The 13,948-nt window shown below is 42.0% G+C and overlaps 1 protein-coding gene across 1 annotated transcript in view; it reads left to right on the forward strand.

Moving 5' to 3' along the window:
- CAP2 (cyclase associated actin cytoskeleton regulatory protein 2) overlaps positions 1–13,948 on the forward strand; it is a 57,120-nt gene that overhangs the window by 17,012 nt on the left and 26,160 nt on the right. The window contains exon 4 of the mRNA XM_048507797.1: positions 7,636–7,713. Coding sequence (XP_048363754.1) covers positions 7,636–7,713 — 78 coding nt within the window. The remainder of the gene's footprint in view (positions 1–7,635; positions 7,714–13,948) is intronic.

Consider the following 13,948-nt stretch of genomic DNA (forward strand, 5'->3'; position numbering starts at 1 on the left):
TCGAGGCAGATTATACAGTACATGTCAATGCAATTCATTGGATGAGACATACAATAAGCAATGTAATAAGACTAAGATTGCAGAAATCTGAAACACAGGTGAAAATGAACAAAGCATGAGTACTGAACGAAACATATTCAAAAAAGCAGCAATTTGTATAGGAATTAATGCAGTACTGCAGGAGGACATGACTTTTTTTTGACGGTGGTGGTGGAACGTGCTGTCAAGACACTTCCAACCGATGGAAACCCTGTAGGGCTTTCAAGATAAAGAGATTAACAGAGGTAATTTGCCATTTCCTGCCTCTGCATGGCAGTACTGGGCTTTCTTGGTATTTGGACCTATCCAGATACTAACCAGCATTGATCCTGCTTAGCTGCTGAGAACTGATGAGATCAGACTAGCCTAAGCAATCCAGATCAGGGCTTTTCCCGTCTTAGAACCTCTCACATTATTACACTGCAATGAACGATGGTATGATTGGAGTTTATATTGGCTCGTTTAGCTGTATACATTTCATTTCATTTATTTGATAATAAAGGGTCTGGCTTTTGAATAATTTGTTTGAGATGACAGGAATTAATAATGTTGAGGGGAAAAAATCAATTATCAGTCAATAATTTGTCCTCTTAAATCGGGGTAAAGCAAAAGTTGAAAATTTCCAAATATAATGAGCTTAATTTGTCAAGGACATAATTGAGACATATGCTCTGGAACTATGAATATTATATGTTCTTCAAAGTCAGCATGATGTAGTGATTAAGAGCAGCAGACTCTAATCTGGAGAACCAGATTTGAGTCCCCAATCCAGGGGTCTGCAACCTGCGGCACTCCAGATATCCATGGACTACAAATCCCATCTGGCCATGCTGGCAGGGGCTGATGGGATTTGCAGTCCATGAACATCTGGAGAGCCGCAGGTTGCGGACCCCTGCCCCAATCCAATGCGTGAATCCTGTTGGGTGACCTTGGGCTTGCCACAGTTCTCTCAGAACTCCCTCAGTCCAACCTATCTCACAAAGTGTCTGTTGTGGGGAGAGGAAGGGAAGAAGCTTGTAAGATGCTTTGAGACTCCTTAGGGTTGAGAAAAGCGGGGTATAAATCCAAACTCTTCATCTTCATCTGAATGTAGCTTGCATTCATATATATCAGTACGTGAATTGTCGTTTAATAGTGTTTTGTCTTATTGTAGAGGACAGTTACACATATGTAGCATTGGAAAGGGAAATGGAGTGAGTTTTGAACATAGAAATGAAGGTTTACAATCTAAACAAATCAAAAACCTTTATTAGGCGTCTGAAGTCTAGCAATATAAATGTATGACAGCATGAGATTGTTACAGCTCCACAGTAAAGTGGATTTAGTCAGCTGATGCATATATGAAATCATTTAAATATAGGCAATACATATTCATTATAAGAATTGAATGATTTATAATGTATCTCTTAGATTGATAGCTTCCAGGTGTCTTGCAGAGCTCATTTGCTCCTTGTTAAAGTTGTCTGAGAGCTTTGTTTCTAAATCGGCATCATGAAACAGAGACGACAGTAGCCTTATGGGACTTGGTGCTGCTCTGACATCTGTGCTTTACCTTAACAAGTCAGACAATGACTGTTTTTCTTCCACGTCTCTTATAGACCATGTGTCCTGGGCATTATGGTTGCAGCTGCTGCCTTGTTCTCATGGAGAGTTGAAAAGGAGGTTATATTTTGTTTCAGAAAGCACCTGTTGCCTAGAAAGTCTTCACATACCTGATTGGGATAGTAATCTGCCAGAGCACTTACAGGAAAACATTATATGATGTAAAGGGATATGGGTGGATTTCTTCATTGTCATTGGTCATGGAGTATCACTGCAAAGTATAAATGAACCATGGGGATAAATATGAAGCAGTTTGTGGAGGCCTTCCCAAAAATGTTGGGCTTCATAATTTTTATTAAACAGAGGAAAACTCCTACCACAAATTTCAGCGGGTATAAATGCTTTAATTCATTCATTGCTGTCATTTACTTAACTGACTAGATGGTCATTTGGGTTGGGTACTTCATGGCGACTGCTTGAATTGCTTTACTTCCTTGTTTTGTTTTTAGGGATTTTGATCTTTTATGAGTTTAACTATGGGATAAGACATGTTGGGTATAAACAAAACAAATTAAAGTGTGATTATTTTATTTTGTGTAGAAAAGGCGGACTGGATTGTCGGTTTTGCTTTGGCTTGCTGAGCACAAGATTGCGGTAGATTTTCAGAGGATTTGATTAGTAGAAATAAAGTTCTTCAGAAGTCCTATCTGGTTGATTTCTTGAACTCAGATTTTTGTGGATAATGAATTTCTGCATTCCGGAAAGTATTTTGCTTCCAAATATATGCCAGAAAATATTGTCATACTTTATCTCACTTTATTTCCCCACAGACTATAAGCGCCATTCTTTGACGTCTTCATGTTTAGCACAGCAGTGTGCTCACAGAACAGCCAAAGGACCATGCAGAGGTGGAGTGCTCATGGGGACATGTGGGGTCACATGTCCCCAGGCGCATGCCAGCTGGTCACGTGGAGGTGGAGAATTTCCCCCCACACCCTTCCCCTCAGCGCTGCCCCTTCAGCTGGCAGAACCTCTACTGGCCGAGGGAGCAGCCTGGCTGGGCTGCCGCCGGGCACCCCCTTGGCACCCCCCCACCAGGCAGATCCTTCAGTCAGCGGAGGCGCCCCAGCCACATAAGTCAGGGGTGGGGGGGGATGGAGCAGGTTTTGCCCCAGGTGCCATTCCCCCCCCCACATGCCTCTGGGCCCATGCCCTGAGTTGATCTGGCTACATCCAAAGGCCTGTGTGTAGCAGCTGTAGGGCCATACTGGTAAAAGTTGAGTCAGGATGTGATGTCATTGGCCCCAATAAGAAAGGACCCCAATAAGAAAGGACTCTTTTATGAGGAGCATTTTCTAGCATTTTGAAGTAAGCATTAGAGAGTGGAGTTTACATTATAGAATGGTGCACAATGAGAGGGAAAATAATGAGACAAAAATGTCATTTGAAAACCTCCAGAACAGTATAATACCATACAAAAGGTGGCTTGAAAAAAAAACGAAGAGCAGATCATTCTAAAAAAAATGAGCACGTGCTGCTTAAATAAATCTACTTTTGAATCGGAAAAAAGTTAAACCAAGTAAAACATTTCAGGTTTGCTTTAATAAAACAAACTAGAATGTGCCTTTACCATAGCTTTTCTGCCTGCTAGTTATATCAGATGCTCCGTCACTGCTGGTGCAATGTATTGGGAAAGCTGTAATAGGGAGGGTGAGTTGCATGAAGTTAGACTGTCTTACTTGACATTTAGCTAGACCAGATGGGGAGGAAAAGAACAGAGTTCTGCCTGTTTTGTACTCCCTTACGCTTTGTGCCAGTATGAATCTCCTCAACACGCTCTGCAGTATGCTGCGTCCTCCAGCCCTCATCCCAAAAATAAATTCCTTACAAAAGTGCAGCTATAAACAATTTATATGACAGCCAGATTTGCAGGGCGGTCCAGTGAAACCCCTGCATTCTGGGGTGACTCTTCAGTTTAGAGTCCCAGCAGATAGGCCTCTGGTTTCATTCGTATATTTATCTTTAACATCTTTTGAATTGTTGTATGAATTGGCCTCCAAAATCACTTACCTTTTATTTTTATTTATTTGTTTATTCTCATACTTCTACCCTGCCCATTCCCCATAGGGCTCAAGGTGGCGTACAACCACTAAAATATAACATACCGTATATACTCATGTATAAGTTGAATTTTTCAGCACATTTTTAATGCTGAAAAAGCTCCCCTCGACTTATATGCGGGTCATTAAATTTTTTTGGTGTTTTTACTTTGCCAGCCAGCAGGGGGCGCAGTTTTTATGCTAGCAACACCAAGATTTCAGGGCACCCTCAGAAGACACTCCTGGTGATATCAGCCAAGTTTGGTAAAGTTTGGTTCAGGGGGTCCAAAGTTATGGACCCCCAAAGAAGGTGCCCCCATTCCCCATTGTTTTCAATGGGAGCTATTAGTAGATGGGGCTACCCTTTTGAGGGTCCATAACTTTGGACCCTCTGAACCAAACTTCACCAAACCTGGAAGACTTTTGCATTAAATGCTTTAAAGGCCACAGGAAGAAATTGGTGACCCTTTCTGTAAAAGAAACGCAAGATAGCATTGGTTGTATTTTTACTGGTGGCAACTATTCTGTTCCTGTGTGAGGACCATCCTACTCTATATCGGAAATTTAAGCCCAGGCATTTAAAGATCTTACCCTGCTCAAGTGCTTCCTTATTCAGCATCCAGTTAGAAGGACACCACGATCTTGAAAAAACCATGATTTTTGATTTGGAATAATTAATTTCAAGGTTGTTGTTAATACAGTATTCAGCACATCTGGTTAATAGATGATTTAACCCCACTTCGGTCCGTGATAACAAAATGGCATCATCTTCATAAAGCAGCAGAGTTATATAAGTGATCAAAGAACACTTCTTGATATGAACTGATTTAATATCCAAGCTGAAATAGTGTTCTGGATGTAACATAAAATTTAAAATACATTTTCCTTTGCTATAATATAAACAGTTGCACAGGGCTCAGTGCCAACGGGCATGCCAAGGAAGGAGCTCTGCCAGCCAAGGTTTTCTGCATCTAAATCCCCTGCGCAAAGGTCCATAAAAACTCCTCATCTAAATTATTAAAATATGCAAATCAGTTTTTTCAAAAATGGAAACTGGAACATTAGTGCGATGAGGGCATCCTAAAATAAGTTCATGCTGTCACTGGTGCTTTGGCATTGGTAAGGAGGGCTCCCCCTCCCCCTGGGATAGGGGTGTGCAATTTTGTTTTGTTTTTTGGGAGGGATTTGGATTTGGGTAAATTGAATTGAGAAATTTGGGGGATTCCTAAAAATTGCCAAACTCTCATATCAGTATGGTTCTTTCTTCAGGAATCCAAAAAAAATTGGCTCTGTTATAGCCTATGGGGAATCTTTCCAAAGGCTATAGGTGTCAGGAGGCCTAAAAGAGAGGGGTTACTTTTGCTGCATTTCATTGTTTCACTGTTGGGAGGGGTTTTAAAGGGTTACTGCTGTCTTAACTGTATTTTCTAGCTGCTCTGGGAAGTCTACACATCGCAGGTGTCTTCAAGGTCACTGCCTACGCTCCCCCCCTTGCTATCTCCGTGTGTTCTCTGTGGAGCCCTCGTTCCCAAGGATGGGGGTGGGGTGGCCGAAGTGTTATATGAGTTGTGTGTGTTGGAATTTGCCATTCTCAGCTTTGCTTCGCAGACTCTTTTTTTTTTTTAATTTTTTTTATTGTATCATTTGAATTTTACAATTTATGATAATAATTTCTTTCTTCGTACATTTTCAAACAATACATTTTCCCCCTTTTCTCCCCCCCCCCCATTGCTTCTTCTTAGTTTTTTCACACAAGATAAAGATTGATTTAAATAATGACTTAATGTTTATGGGAGTAATGGAAGACAGAAGGGTGGAAAAACAATATAGTTATATATACAAAATAATGATTAAAGCAGCCCATGCAACAATAGCCTTGGGCTGGAAAGAAAAGAAAAAAAATGGACAATTCAGAAATGGTTAGAATATATTTGGGAACAAGTGACATTGGATATTTTCGATATACTAACCAAAAATAAGACGTGGCAAGACAAACAGAATGAAATTTTGAAAATATGGATAATATACGTGGACTGGATGAAAGAAGTTCGAGTCATCGAAGAAAAATGGGAGAAGAGGCTACAAAGAATGAACTTACTGCTTCGCAAACTCATCTAAAATAAAGCTTCTGCTCTACAGCACGAGTTTGTTTTTTATTGGGGGTTCTGACAATAGGGGGCTTGGGGGGAGGGGAGTTTTTTTTTAAGGTAGAAGCACCAATTTTTCAGCATGGGTGCTGGTGAGCCATCTTACAAGAATTCCCGAGTTTGGCAAAAGTTGGTTTGGGTGTCCAGTTTTGTGGGCCCTCAAAGAAGGGCCCACTGTTTCCAATGGAGGAAAAGTAGGGGCCCATAAAACTGGGTTATATGTCAAGAGAATCTGTACCCTGCCCTGGATAAGCATACATCAAAGCTCTGCTGCAGAAGGATTCTAGAGACTGAATACCAATAATTATTTATTTATTCAAAACGTTTTATGTTGGTTTTGTACAAGCACATTCAAGACTATGCACAACTAACCTTCGACACGAGTAAATCACAGAGAGAATCAAAAAAATGAAGCAAGGAGGCAGTTATGTAAAATCTTTCCACTTCTTACTGTTTAAAAAAAATGAGCTTCTGAATATATTACTCTTGTTATCCCTATTTCAAACTGAACCGTGACAGATAGAGAAGGTAGTATGAAAAATAAATCCTACCATATTGAAAAGCCACACACACCCCGACCCCGGGATCATGTACAGTGGATTGGGTCTAGACCTAGATTCCGTTCCTAGGATCAACCGGGGATGATTAGATATCTGTGGGCAGACCATAAAACAAGGAAATGCTGTTTCTAGTCTTCAGTTGGGTCTGGCTAGAATACATAACACAGCACAAACAGTACCTTTACTTTCTTTTGGTAGAAATTAATAGCTGTCTGTCTATCCTGTTTCCTTACCTGTTTCCATCCTTCTTGTGCAATGGCAGCTACCATTATCAGCTACCATTATCTATCACCAATTAGTAACCCCCTCTCGGCACACACAAATAATTAGTAACCTACTCTTGGGAATCTGTGAGAACCTGCTGGATCCCACCTCTGAAAGTGGGGTGTAAATCCAAAACTTTTCTCACCCTTGTTCTCCGTTGCAGCAGAATGTATGAGAAACGCTTCTATTGTATTTATCTTGACCTACCCCTAATTTGCACCTCTAACCAAAACCCTTTTTATTGATGAATATAATAGTTTTTAAATTGACTTTTGATATTTTCCTTCACTTTTAATCTACTGTTTCTATTACATCCGTTATATATATTAGAGAAAGCCCTTTTTTTCAGATGGTAACACAATAAACGGTAACCATCAAAAGCTCATATGAAAGTAATTTTGTTTATTATTCATCTCCTACCTTTCTTCCCAAAATGGGGACCTAAAGTGGCATGCACCACTCTCCTCTCCTCCACTTTATCCTCACAACAGCCCTGTAAGGTAAGCTACGCTGAGAATGTGTGACTGGCCCAGTCACCCACCAAACCTTCCGCACACACAAAATAATGCGTTTTCAAACCACTTTCACAACTGTTTGCAAGTGGGTTTTGCTATTCCGCACAGCTTCAAAGAGCACTGAAAGCAGTTTGAAAGTGCATTATTCTGCATGTGCGGAATGAGCCAGAGATTTGAAGTTTGGTTTCCCAGATCCTAGTCCGACAGTTTGACCACTACTATGCCAGCTCTCAGTAGCAGGGAATTAAATAATGAGTCAAGTTAAGAGTTAAGCTACACAATTCTCTGTTGTTGGGCCTGTTTAGACTGTTTTGATGTTAAATCTATATTTTTTAAAAGAAGGCTAGTAGGAAATGTGAATCTGCAAATCAAAACATAATAATGAATAGTTTCACTTATAAAATGCCTGGAAATAGTTTAAATATTCATCATTCAGCTCATTCCCTCCCCCCTTTTCTTTTTTATTCAGGCAGAAATGGTTCGTGCAGCTTTTCAAGCACAAAGAGCATTTCTCTTGGTAACCTCACAGTATCAAGAACCTCAGGAGGTAAGATGCGCAAGAGATTTGTGATTGGACAAAAGTCAATATGTAGATGCTCTGCTGTTTTTTTTCTGGAATGTTAGAAACACCAAGTGGGCAGTGCTGATCCTCTCAAATTTGTCTTGACAGAACTAAGTTGAGATCGGGTATTTCTGGGTGCTGTGCAGGCACGAAATAATACTTTCAGTTATTGTGCAGACATGAAGTTTGTTCCTTGAACAAAATAAGTTGGTAATGAAACCTCAAAAACTAAGAATCTGTTTGCTTTATTTTAATCTTTAAAATTAAAGATTGTTCTAGGGCAGTGGTGGCGAACCTATGGCACGGGTGCCAGAGGTGGCACTCAGAGCCCTCTCTGTGGGCACGCGCAAACAGAGTGTCCCCCCCCCCCCCCCACACACACATCTAGGCTGGCCTGGGCCACTGGGCTCAATGATTAGCATTAAACTTAAGACCCAGTTTTGGGGAAGCAGTGTAGGTAACCCCGTTAAGCACTGTTAAACCCCACTGATTTTCATGCGAAGAACTAAAGCGCGATCATTTACCTGGGAGTAAGCTCAGTTGCTGGCAAAGGGGCTTGCTTCTGAGTAAACCCTCCTAGAGTCGTGATTCACCAGTTAGAAGAGATGCATGGTTGCTTCAAAGCAAAGCCACCGACTACCACCAAGCTTACTCCCGAGTAACGCACACCTCGGAGCCAACTGCTTTTTCTAAACTAAAACCTCAGTATTCAGGTTAAATTGCCGTGTTGGCACTTTGTGATAAATAAATGGGTTTTGGGTTGCAATTTGGGCACTCCGTCTCGAAAAGGTTCGCCATCACTGTTCTAGGGTTTTCAGTGCTGCTGTCCATTCCCTATATGATACTACTTTTTTTTACCTTGGAGGGTAGGTCTGTCAACCACTATTAATCATGTTTGCTAAAAAAAAAAAGGAGTTTCTACATCTAACAGACCATGTCCCACATAGCCCAAGACATCTTCAGGACATTTTATTTGTGCTCATCCCAGGTTTTTGTGAATCTGCTAAATTAGTGATTCTTTTGTGCCAAGTCGGCTTCAAGTCACCTTCTCCTGCCCAATCAAAAAAGCTCTCACTTGTTTTTTTTCCTGCTGGCCGTTTCCTGCTGCTTGAAACCTTTGCTGCATCCGCCACTTGCTAAAGTTGCTGAGGACGTTTCCTTTGCATGCGTTGTTCCCATGCTTCTTTTTAGCTCAAAAAGTACATGGTTCAACTCAGCTCTTCCTGCAGATCCTGGCAATATATATTTCCCATTTTTCGATGAACTGTCTTCAAAGACACAAACACACAATATGAGAATCAGGCGCTTTTTTTTATTGGGCAGGAGAAATAAGTTTCTTTCTCCTCAGATGCTTTATTATTTTTTTGTCCTGGCTGGACAAAAAAATGAGATGGGTTTTTTAAAGACATCCGCATGTTTGTGCGGAAAGGGCCAGAGACTGTAATCGTAAGAATGCTTTCCTCGGAGTAAGCAGGGTCTTCCCAGTCATAGCTCCAAAAACTTTATGGCCCCTTCTGCCCATGCAGAATAATGCACTTTCAATCCACTTTCACAATTGTTTGCAAGCGGATTTTGCTATTTTGCACAGTAAAATCCAGCAGCAAAGTGCATTGAAAGTGGATTGAAAGTGCATTATTCTGTATGTGCGGAAGGGGCCTAGAACTTCCTCCCCAAGGAGATACACCTGTCCCCTTCTGTTGCCATCTTCAACCACTGTCTTTGGATGACGTCTTCTTTGTATGTACTTTAGTTCTGTTTTTGTTTTAATGAATGCGGTTTTTGAGGGGGTTGGTTTTAAAATGTGATTTTGTTATGTATAGTTTCATTTGCTAGTTGCCATTGGAATATAAATTTTGCAAATAAATATACTTTTAATTTTATGTGCGTTATAAGGTCTGAGTCCATGAAGGGCTTTGTAAATGATAAGTCAGCACCTTCAACTAAGTCCAGTGATTGATGGGAAGCGAGTGGAATGTGACTGCACAATGGGAGTAATAAATAAATCAGGATTTACTCCTGGGTAGATCTCCTTAGGCATCCAACCAACCAACATTCTGCTGATGGAAGTCTCTGCAGGCCTAAGGCCCTTGTTGCTTTTTATCCTTGAAGATCTTGCAAGCCCTCTGCACCAGCTGTTCAGGCATTGCCAGTTGTCAGAGAAGGGGGGGGGGGGAGAAGAAGTTGGGACCCAACCTGCTTCTACCAGCAAAAAATCCGTTAAGATGCTGGACTAGATTTTGTGTTGGCTGATTCAGCAAGTACATTCTTGTGTGCACTTGTCAGATCTGTAGAAGGCCTAAATGGTTTTAGTTCCAGTGGTGAAACCAGGGTTTTATTATTATGCTTTAAAATTACATTTTAAATCGTAAAGGAAAGATGGTGAAAGAGGCTTCCCAAAATATCCATTAATACCAAAATATGGTTAGAATGAACTGCTGTTCTGTTGAAGGCTTTCGCGGCCGGAATCAACTGGTTGTTGTGGGCTGTGTGGCCGTGATCTGGTAGATCTTGTTCCTAATGTTTCGCCTGCATCTGTGGCTGGCATCTTCAGAGGCATCTTCAGACACAGTGTGTAACAGACTTCCCCCTGTAATACACCTCTGAAGATGCCAGCCACAGATGCAGGCGAAACATTAGGAACAAGATAAGAACATAATAGCCTGCTGGATCAGACCAGAGTCCATCTAGTCCAGCACTCTGCTACTCACAGTGGCCCACCAGGTGCCTTGGGGAGCTCACAGGCAGGATGTGAAAGCAATGGCCTGCTGCTGCTGCTGCTGCTCCTGAGCACCTGGTCTGCTAAGGCATTTGCAATCTCAGATCAAGGAGGATCAAGATTGGTAGCCATAGATCGACTTCTCCTCCGTAAATCTGTCCAAGCCCCTTTTAAAGCTATCCAGGTTAGTGGCCATCACCACCTCCTGTGGCAGCATATTCCAAACACCAATCACACGTTGCGTGAAGAAATGTTTCCTTTTATTAGTCCTAATTCTTCCCCTGTAGCATTTTCAATGTATGCCTCCCTGGTTCTAGTATTGTGAGAAAGAGAAAAAATTTCTCTCTGTCAACATTTTCTACCCCATGCATAATTGTATCGAAGCTTCAATCATATCCCCCCTCAGACGTCTCCCTCTCTCCAAACTAAAGAGTCCGAAACGCTGCAGCCTCTCCTCATAGGGAAGGTGCTCCAATCCCTCAATCATCCTCGTTGCCCTTCTCTGCACTTTTTCTATCTCTTCGATATCCTTTTTGAGATGTGGCGACCAGAACTGAACACAGTACTCCAAGTGCGGTCGCACCACGGCTTTATATAAGGGCATGACAATCTTTGCAGTTTTATTATTACCGGTTATTCCTTTCCTAATTATCCCCAGCATAGAGTTTAAAGATCTACCAGACACAGCCACACAGCCCGGAAAACCCACAACAACCAACTGCTGTTCTGTTTATTCAGTCCTCTTTCTCATCTTTCCATATTGCAATGGTGTGTTATACATGCCAGTGTTTGGAAAATGGTTGCTTCAGTGAGACAACATTTATAAATAATACTTTGAGGTTCCGCAGGTGGAGGCTGTGGCCAAGACTGCCTTTTATTAGCCTCGCCTGATAGTTCAGCCACATTTCTTTTTGGCAGTGGTCCCTACATGTGACGTTAATCCGTCAGATGTGTGCCCTATCAGGTTGCTTGGGGTCCATTCAGGAAAGGTAGTAGGATTTTGTTTTTGTTCAGTTCTCCTTACTAAACTGACTGTCCCATATGTTGGCTGTCACAATCCTCACAATCCCCCAAAATATCTCTTTTGGTGGACAAAGGAGAACCCTTCTCCACTTCTCCATAGTAGAAAAGCTGTTTCTACTGTGGATCCAACTGTGTATTGGCATTAATTTAGTATTTCTAAATCCTGTTTAACTTTCGTAATTTCAGATGAGTTTTGCGAGTTATATTGTTGTCTGTTTGGGGGTGGGGAATAATTAAGTGGGAATTCAATTGGCTGCAAGTTCAGCACATTTTGGCAGGGTTTGTCTAGGCTGACCAGCCGTCCCGCTTTTGGTGGGACAGTCCCGTGCCAAGACAATTCTGGTGTCCCTGCATCCCGCTGAAGTTCTCCTTCCATTGTCCCTACGATTTTTTTTGGGAGGCTGCCGACCGACTGCCACAGAGGCGGGTAAAATGCCAGCGCCCAGAAGGCAGTGTGCTCCCTGCTGACTGCCAGCGCGTGTGTGCGCTAGCCAAGACGTAGCCACAATTACCCCGTCCCGGGTTCACAAGGTGACCATCTGGTCACCTTAGGTTTGTCCTAATCGTTTCAGAGTGACCTCAACTATATGGAGGGACAAACCAAGTAGTAATGATGAAGAAGAGGAAGAGGAGGAGGAGGAGGAGGAGTTTGGATTTATATCCCCCCTTTCTCTCCTGCAGGAGACTCAAAGGGGCTTACAATCTCCTTGCCCTTCCCCCCTCACAACAAACACCCTGTGAGGTGGGTGGGGCTGAGAGAGCTCCGAGAAGCTGTGACGAGCCCAAGGTCACCCAGCTGGCGTGTGTGGGAGTGCACAGGCTAATCTGAATTCCCCAGATAAGCCTCCACAGCTCAGGCAGCAGAGCTGGGAATCAAACCCGATTCCTCCAGATTAGATACACGAGCTCTTAACCTCCTACGCCACTGCTGCTCCTGAAGATGCAGCATCACTAATGTTAGGTTACTTTTCAGGAAATAAGCCCTGGGACTGTGACTTATAACTTGAGTATATGAGACTCTTATGACGGGTTTTTTGTGTGTGTATGTGTGCTATAAAGTTGCAGCCGACTTACGCTGACCCTGTAGTGTTTTCAAGGGCATTCAGAGGCGGTTTGCCATTGCCTGCCTCCCTGTGGGCTAAGGGAGTTCAAAGGGAACTGTGACTGGCCCAAAGTCACCCAGCAGGCTTCAGGCAGAGGAGTGGGGAACTGAACTTAGTTCTCCAGATTAGAATCCGGCTGCTCCCAACCACTGCGCCACACTGGCTTCCTCGATCGTCACTGTCTGAAAAATAGAGTTGCTTTTCTTTTTTTTTATCATGGAAATCTTACTTATTTTAAACTCCAAGTGTGGCTTGAAAGGATCTAAAGATTAGTTGTGCAAAATATGTTTGGCTGCTGCCCGAGTGACCACTTTCCATGGCAAACATCACAGATCCAAGCACTGTGATAGCTTTTCATTTCTCTGTGTCACGAGCAAGGGATACGTGACGTGTGGTTGAATTCACGGCGGTTTACAGGCTTGCAAGTGGCCTGTGCGGCATGAAGGAAATCCGATATGCATTGAACAGATAGATCAGGAGAGAGAAGAACTCCCCCTTGACTTTGTCGACGTGATGTCATCTGAATGTGCTTGTGTTTAAAGCCAGTTTGGAATCCAAACAGGAAAGCCAGCCATTAATTTGCCGAAATTCACAGACCAGGGAAAAGCCAGTGAGGACGACAGCCTGGAAATGCCTAGAGAAAAGCTATCAATTGTGTCATTCTGCTGCCTAGACAATTTGCTTTAGTAACGTAAAGCTGTGAATGGTCCAGCTAAGTTGCCCGATGATGCCATGCCGGCTTTGCGGAGTTTAAGAACCAGCAATGTGGAGACAAGGGGATTTAGAGAGTTCCTGTCATGTTGGATGCAGGGTGCCTGCCTATTTTAAATGAGGAAATATTCTGGGGGGAAATATCTATCCTCTGACTACACAAGTGAGCTCAGCAGTGATTGTGATAAGAGTATTGTGGCTTTTTTAAAAAAAAAATTTATTTCCAACCAAAGATTACTAATATATACATCAATAATCAAGCTGTTACACAACATAAATATATAACAATTTAACAATCCTTACTAAATATAGATTATTATCTAATATTAAAACTTTACATATTGTTATTAATTACACAAATATTTACCCCCCCCCAAAAAATCCTGTTTACTATATCCACTACTATTCGCTATCTATAACAATTCGTAAACCTTCCGTAATACACCAGCAAGAATACTATTAGCAGAGTAAGACAAGTTCAATGTCCCCCATATTACACTGGATGAGTAGTATTCCCCACTTTGTTTCCTCCTGTAACATTGGTCATCCAGAAAGTCATTTTTAGCTATTTATCACTTAGAGAACAATTGGTGCCATTCATTCATCCATTTCTTCCTGTATTCATTTTTATACTTAATATAATGTTCAGTATGTAATATAGTGATGA

The sequence above is a fragment of the Sphaerodactylus townsendi genome, linkage group LG09 (assembly GCF_021028975.2).
Source record: "Sphaerodactylus townsendi isolate TG3544 linkage group LG09, MPM_Stown_v2.3, whole genome shotgun sequence".
NCBI lineage: Eukaryota > Metazoa > Chordata > Lepidosauria > Squamata > Sphaerodactylidae > Sphaerodactylus > Sphaerodactylus townsendi.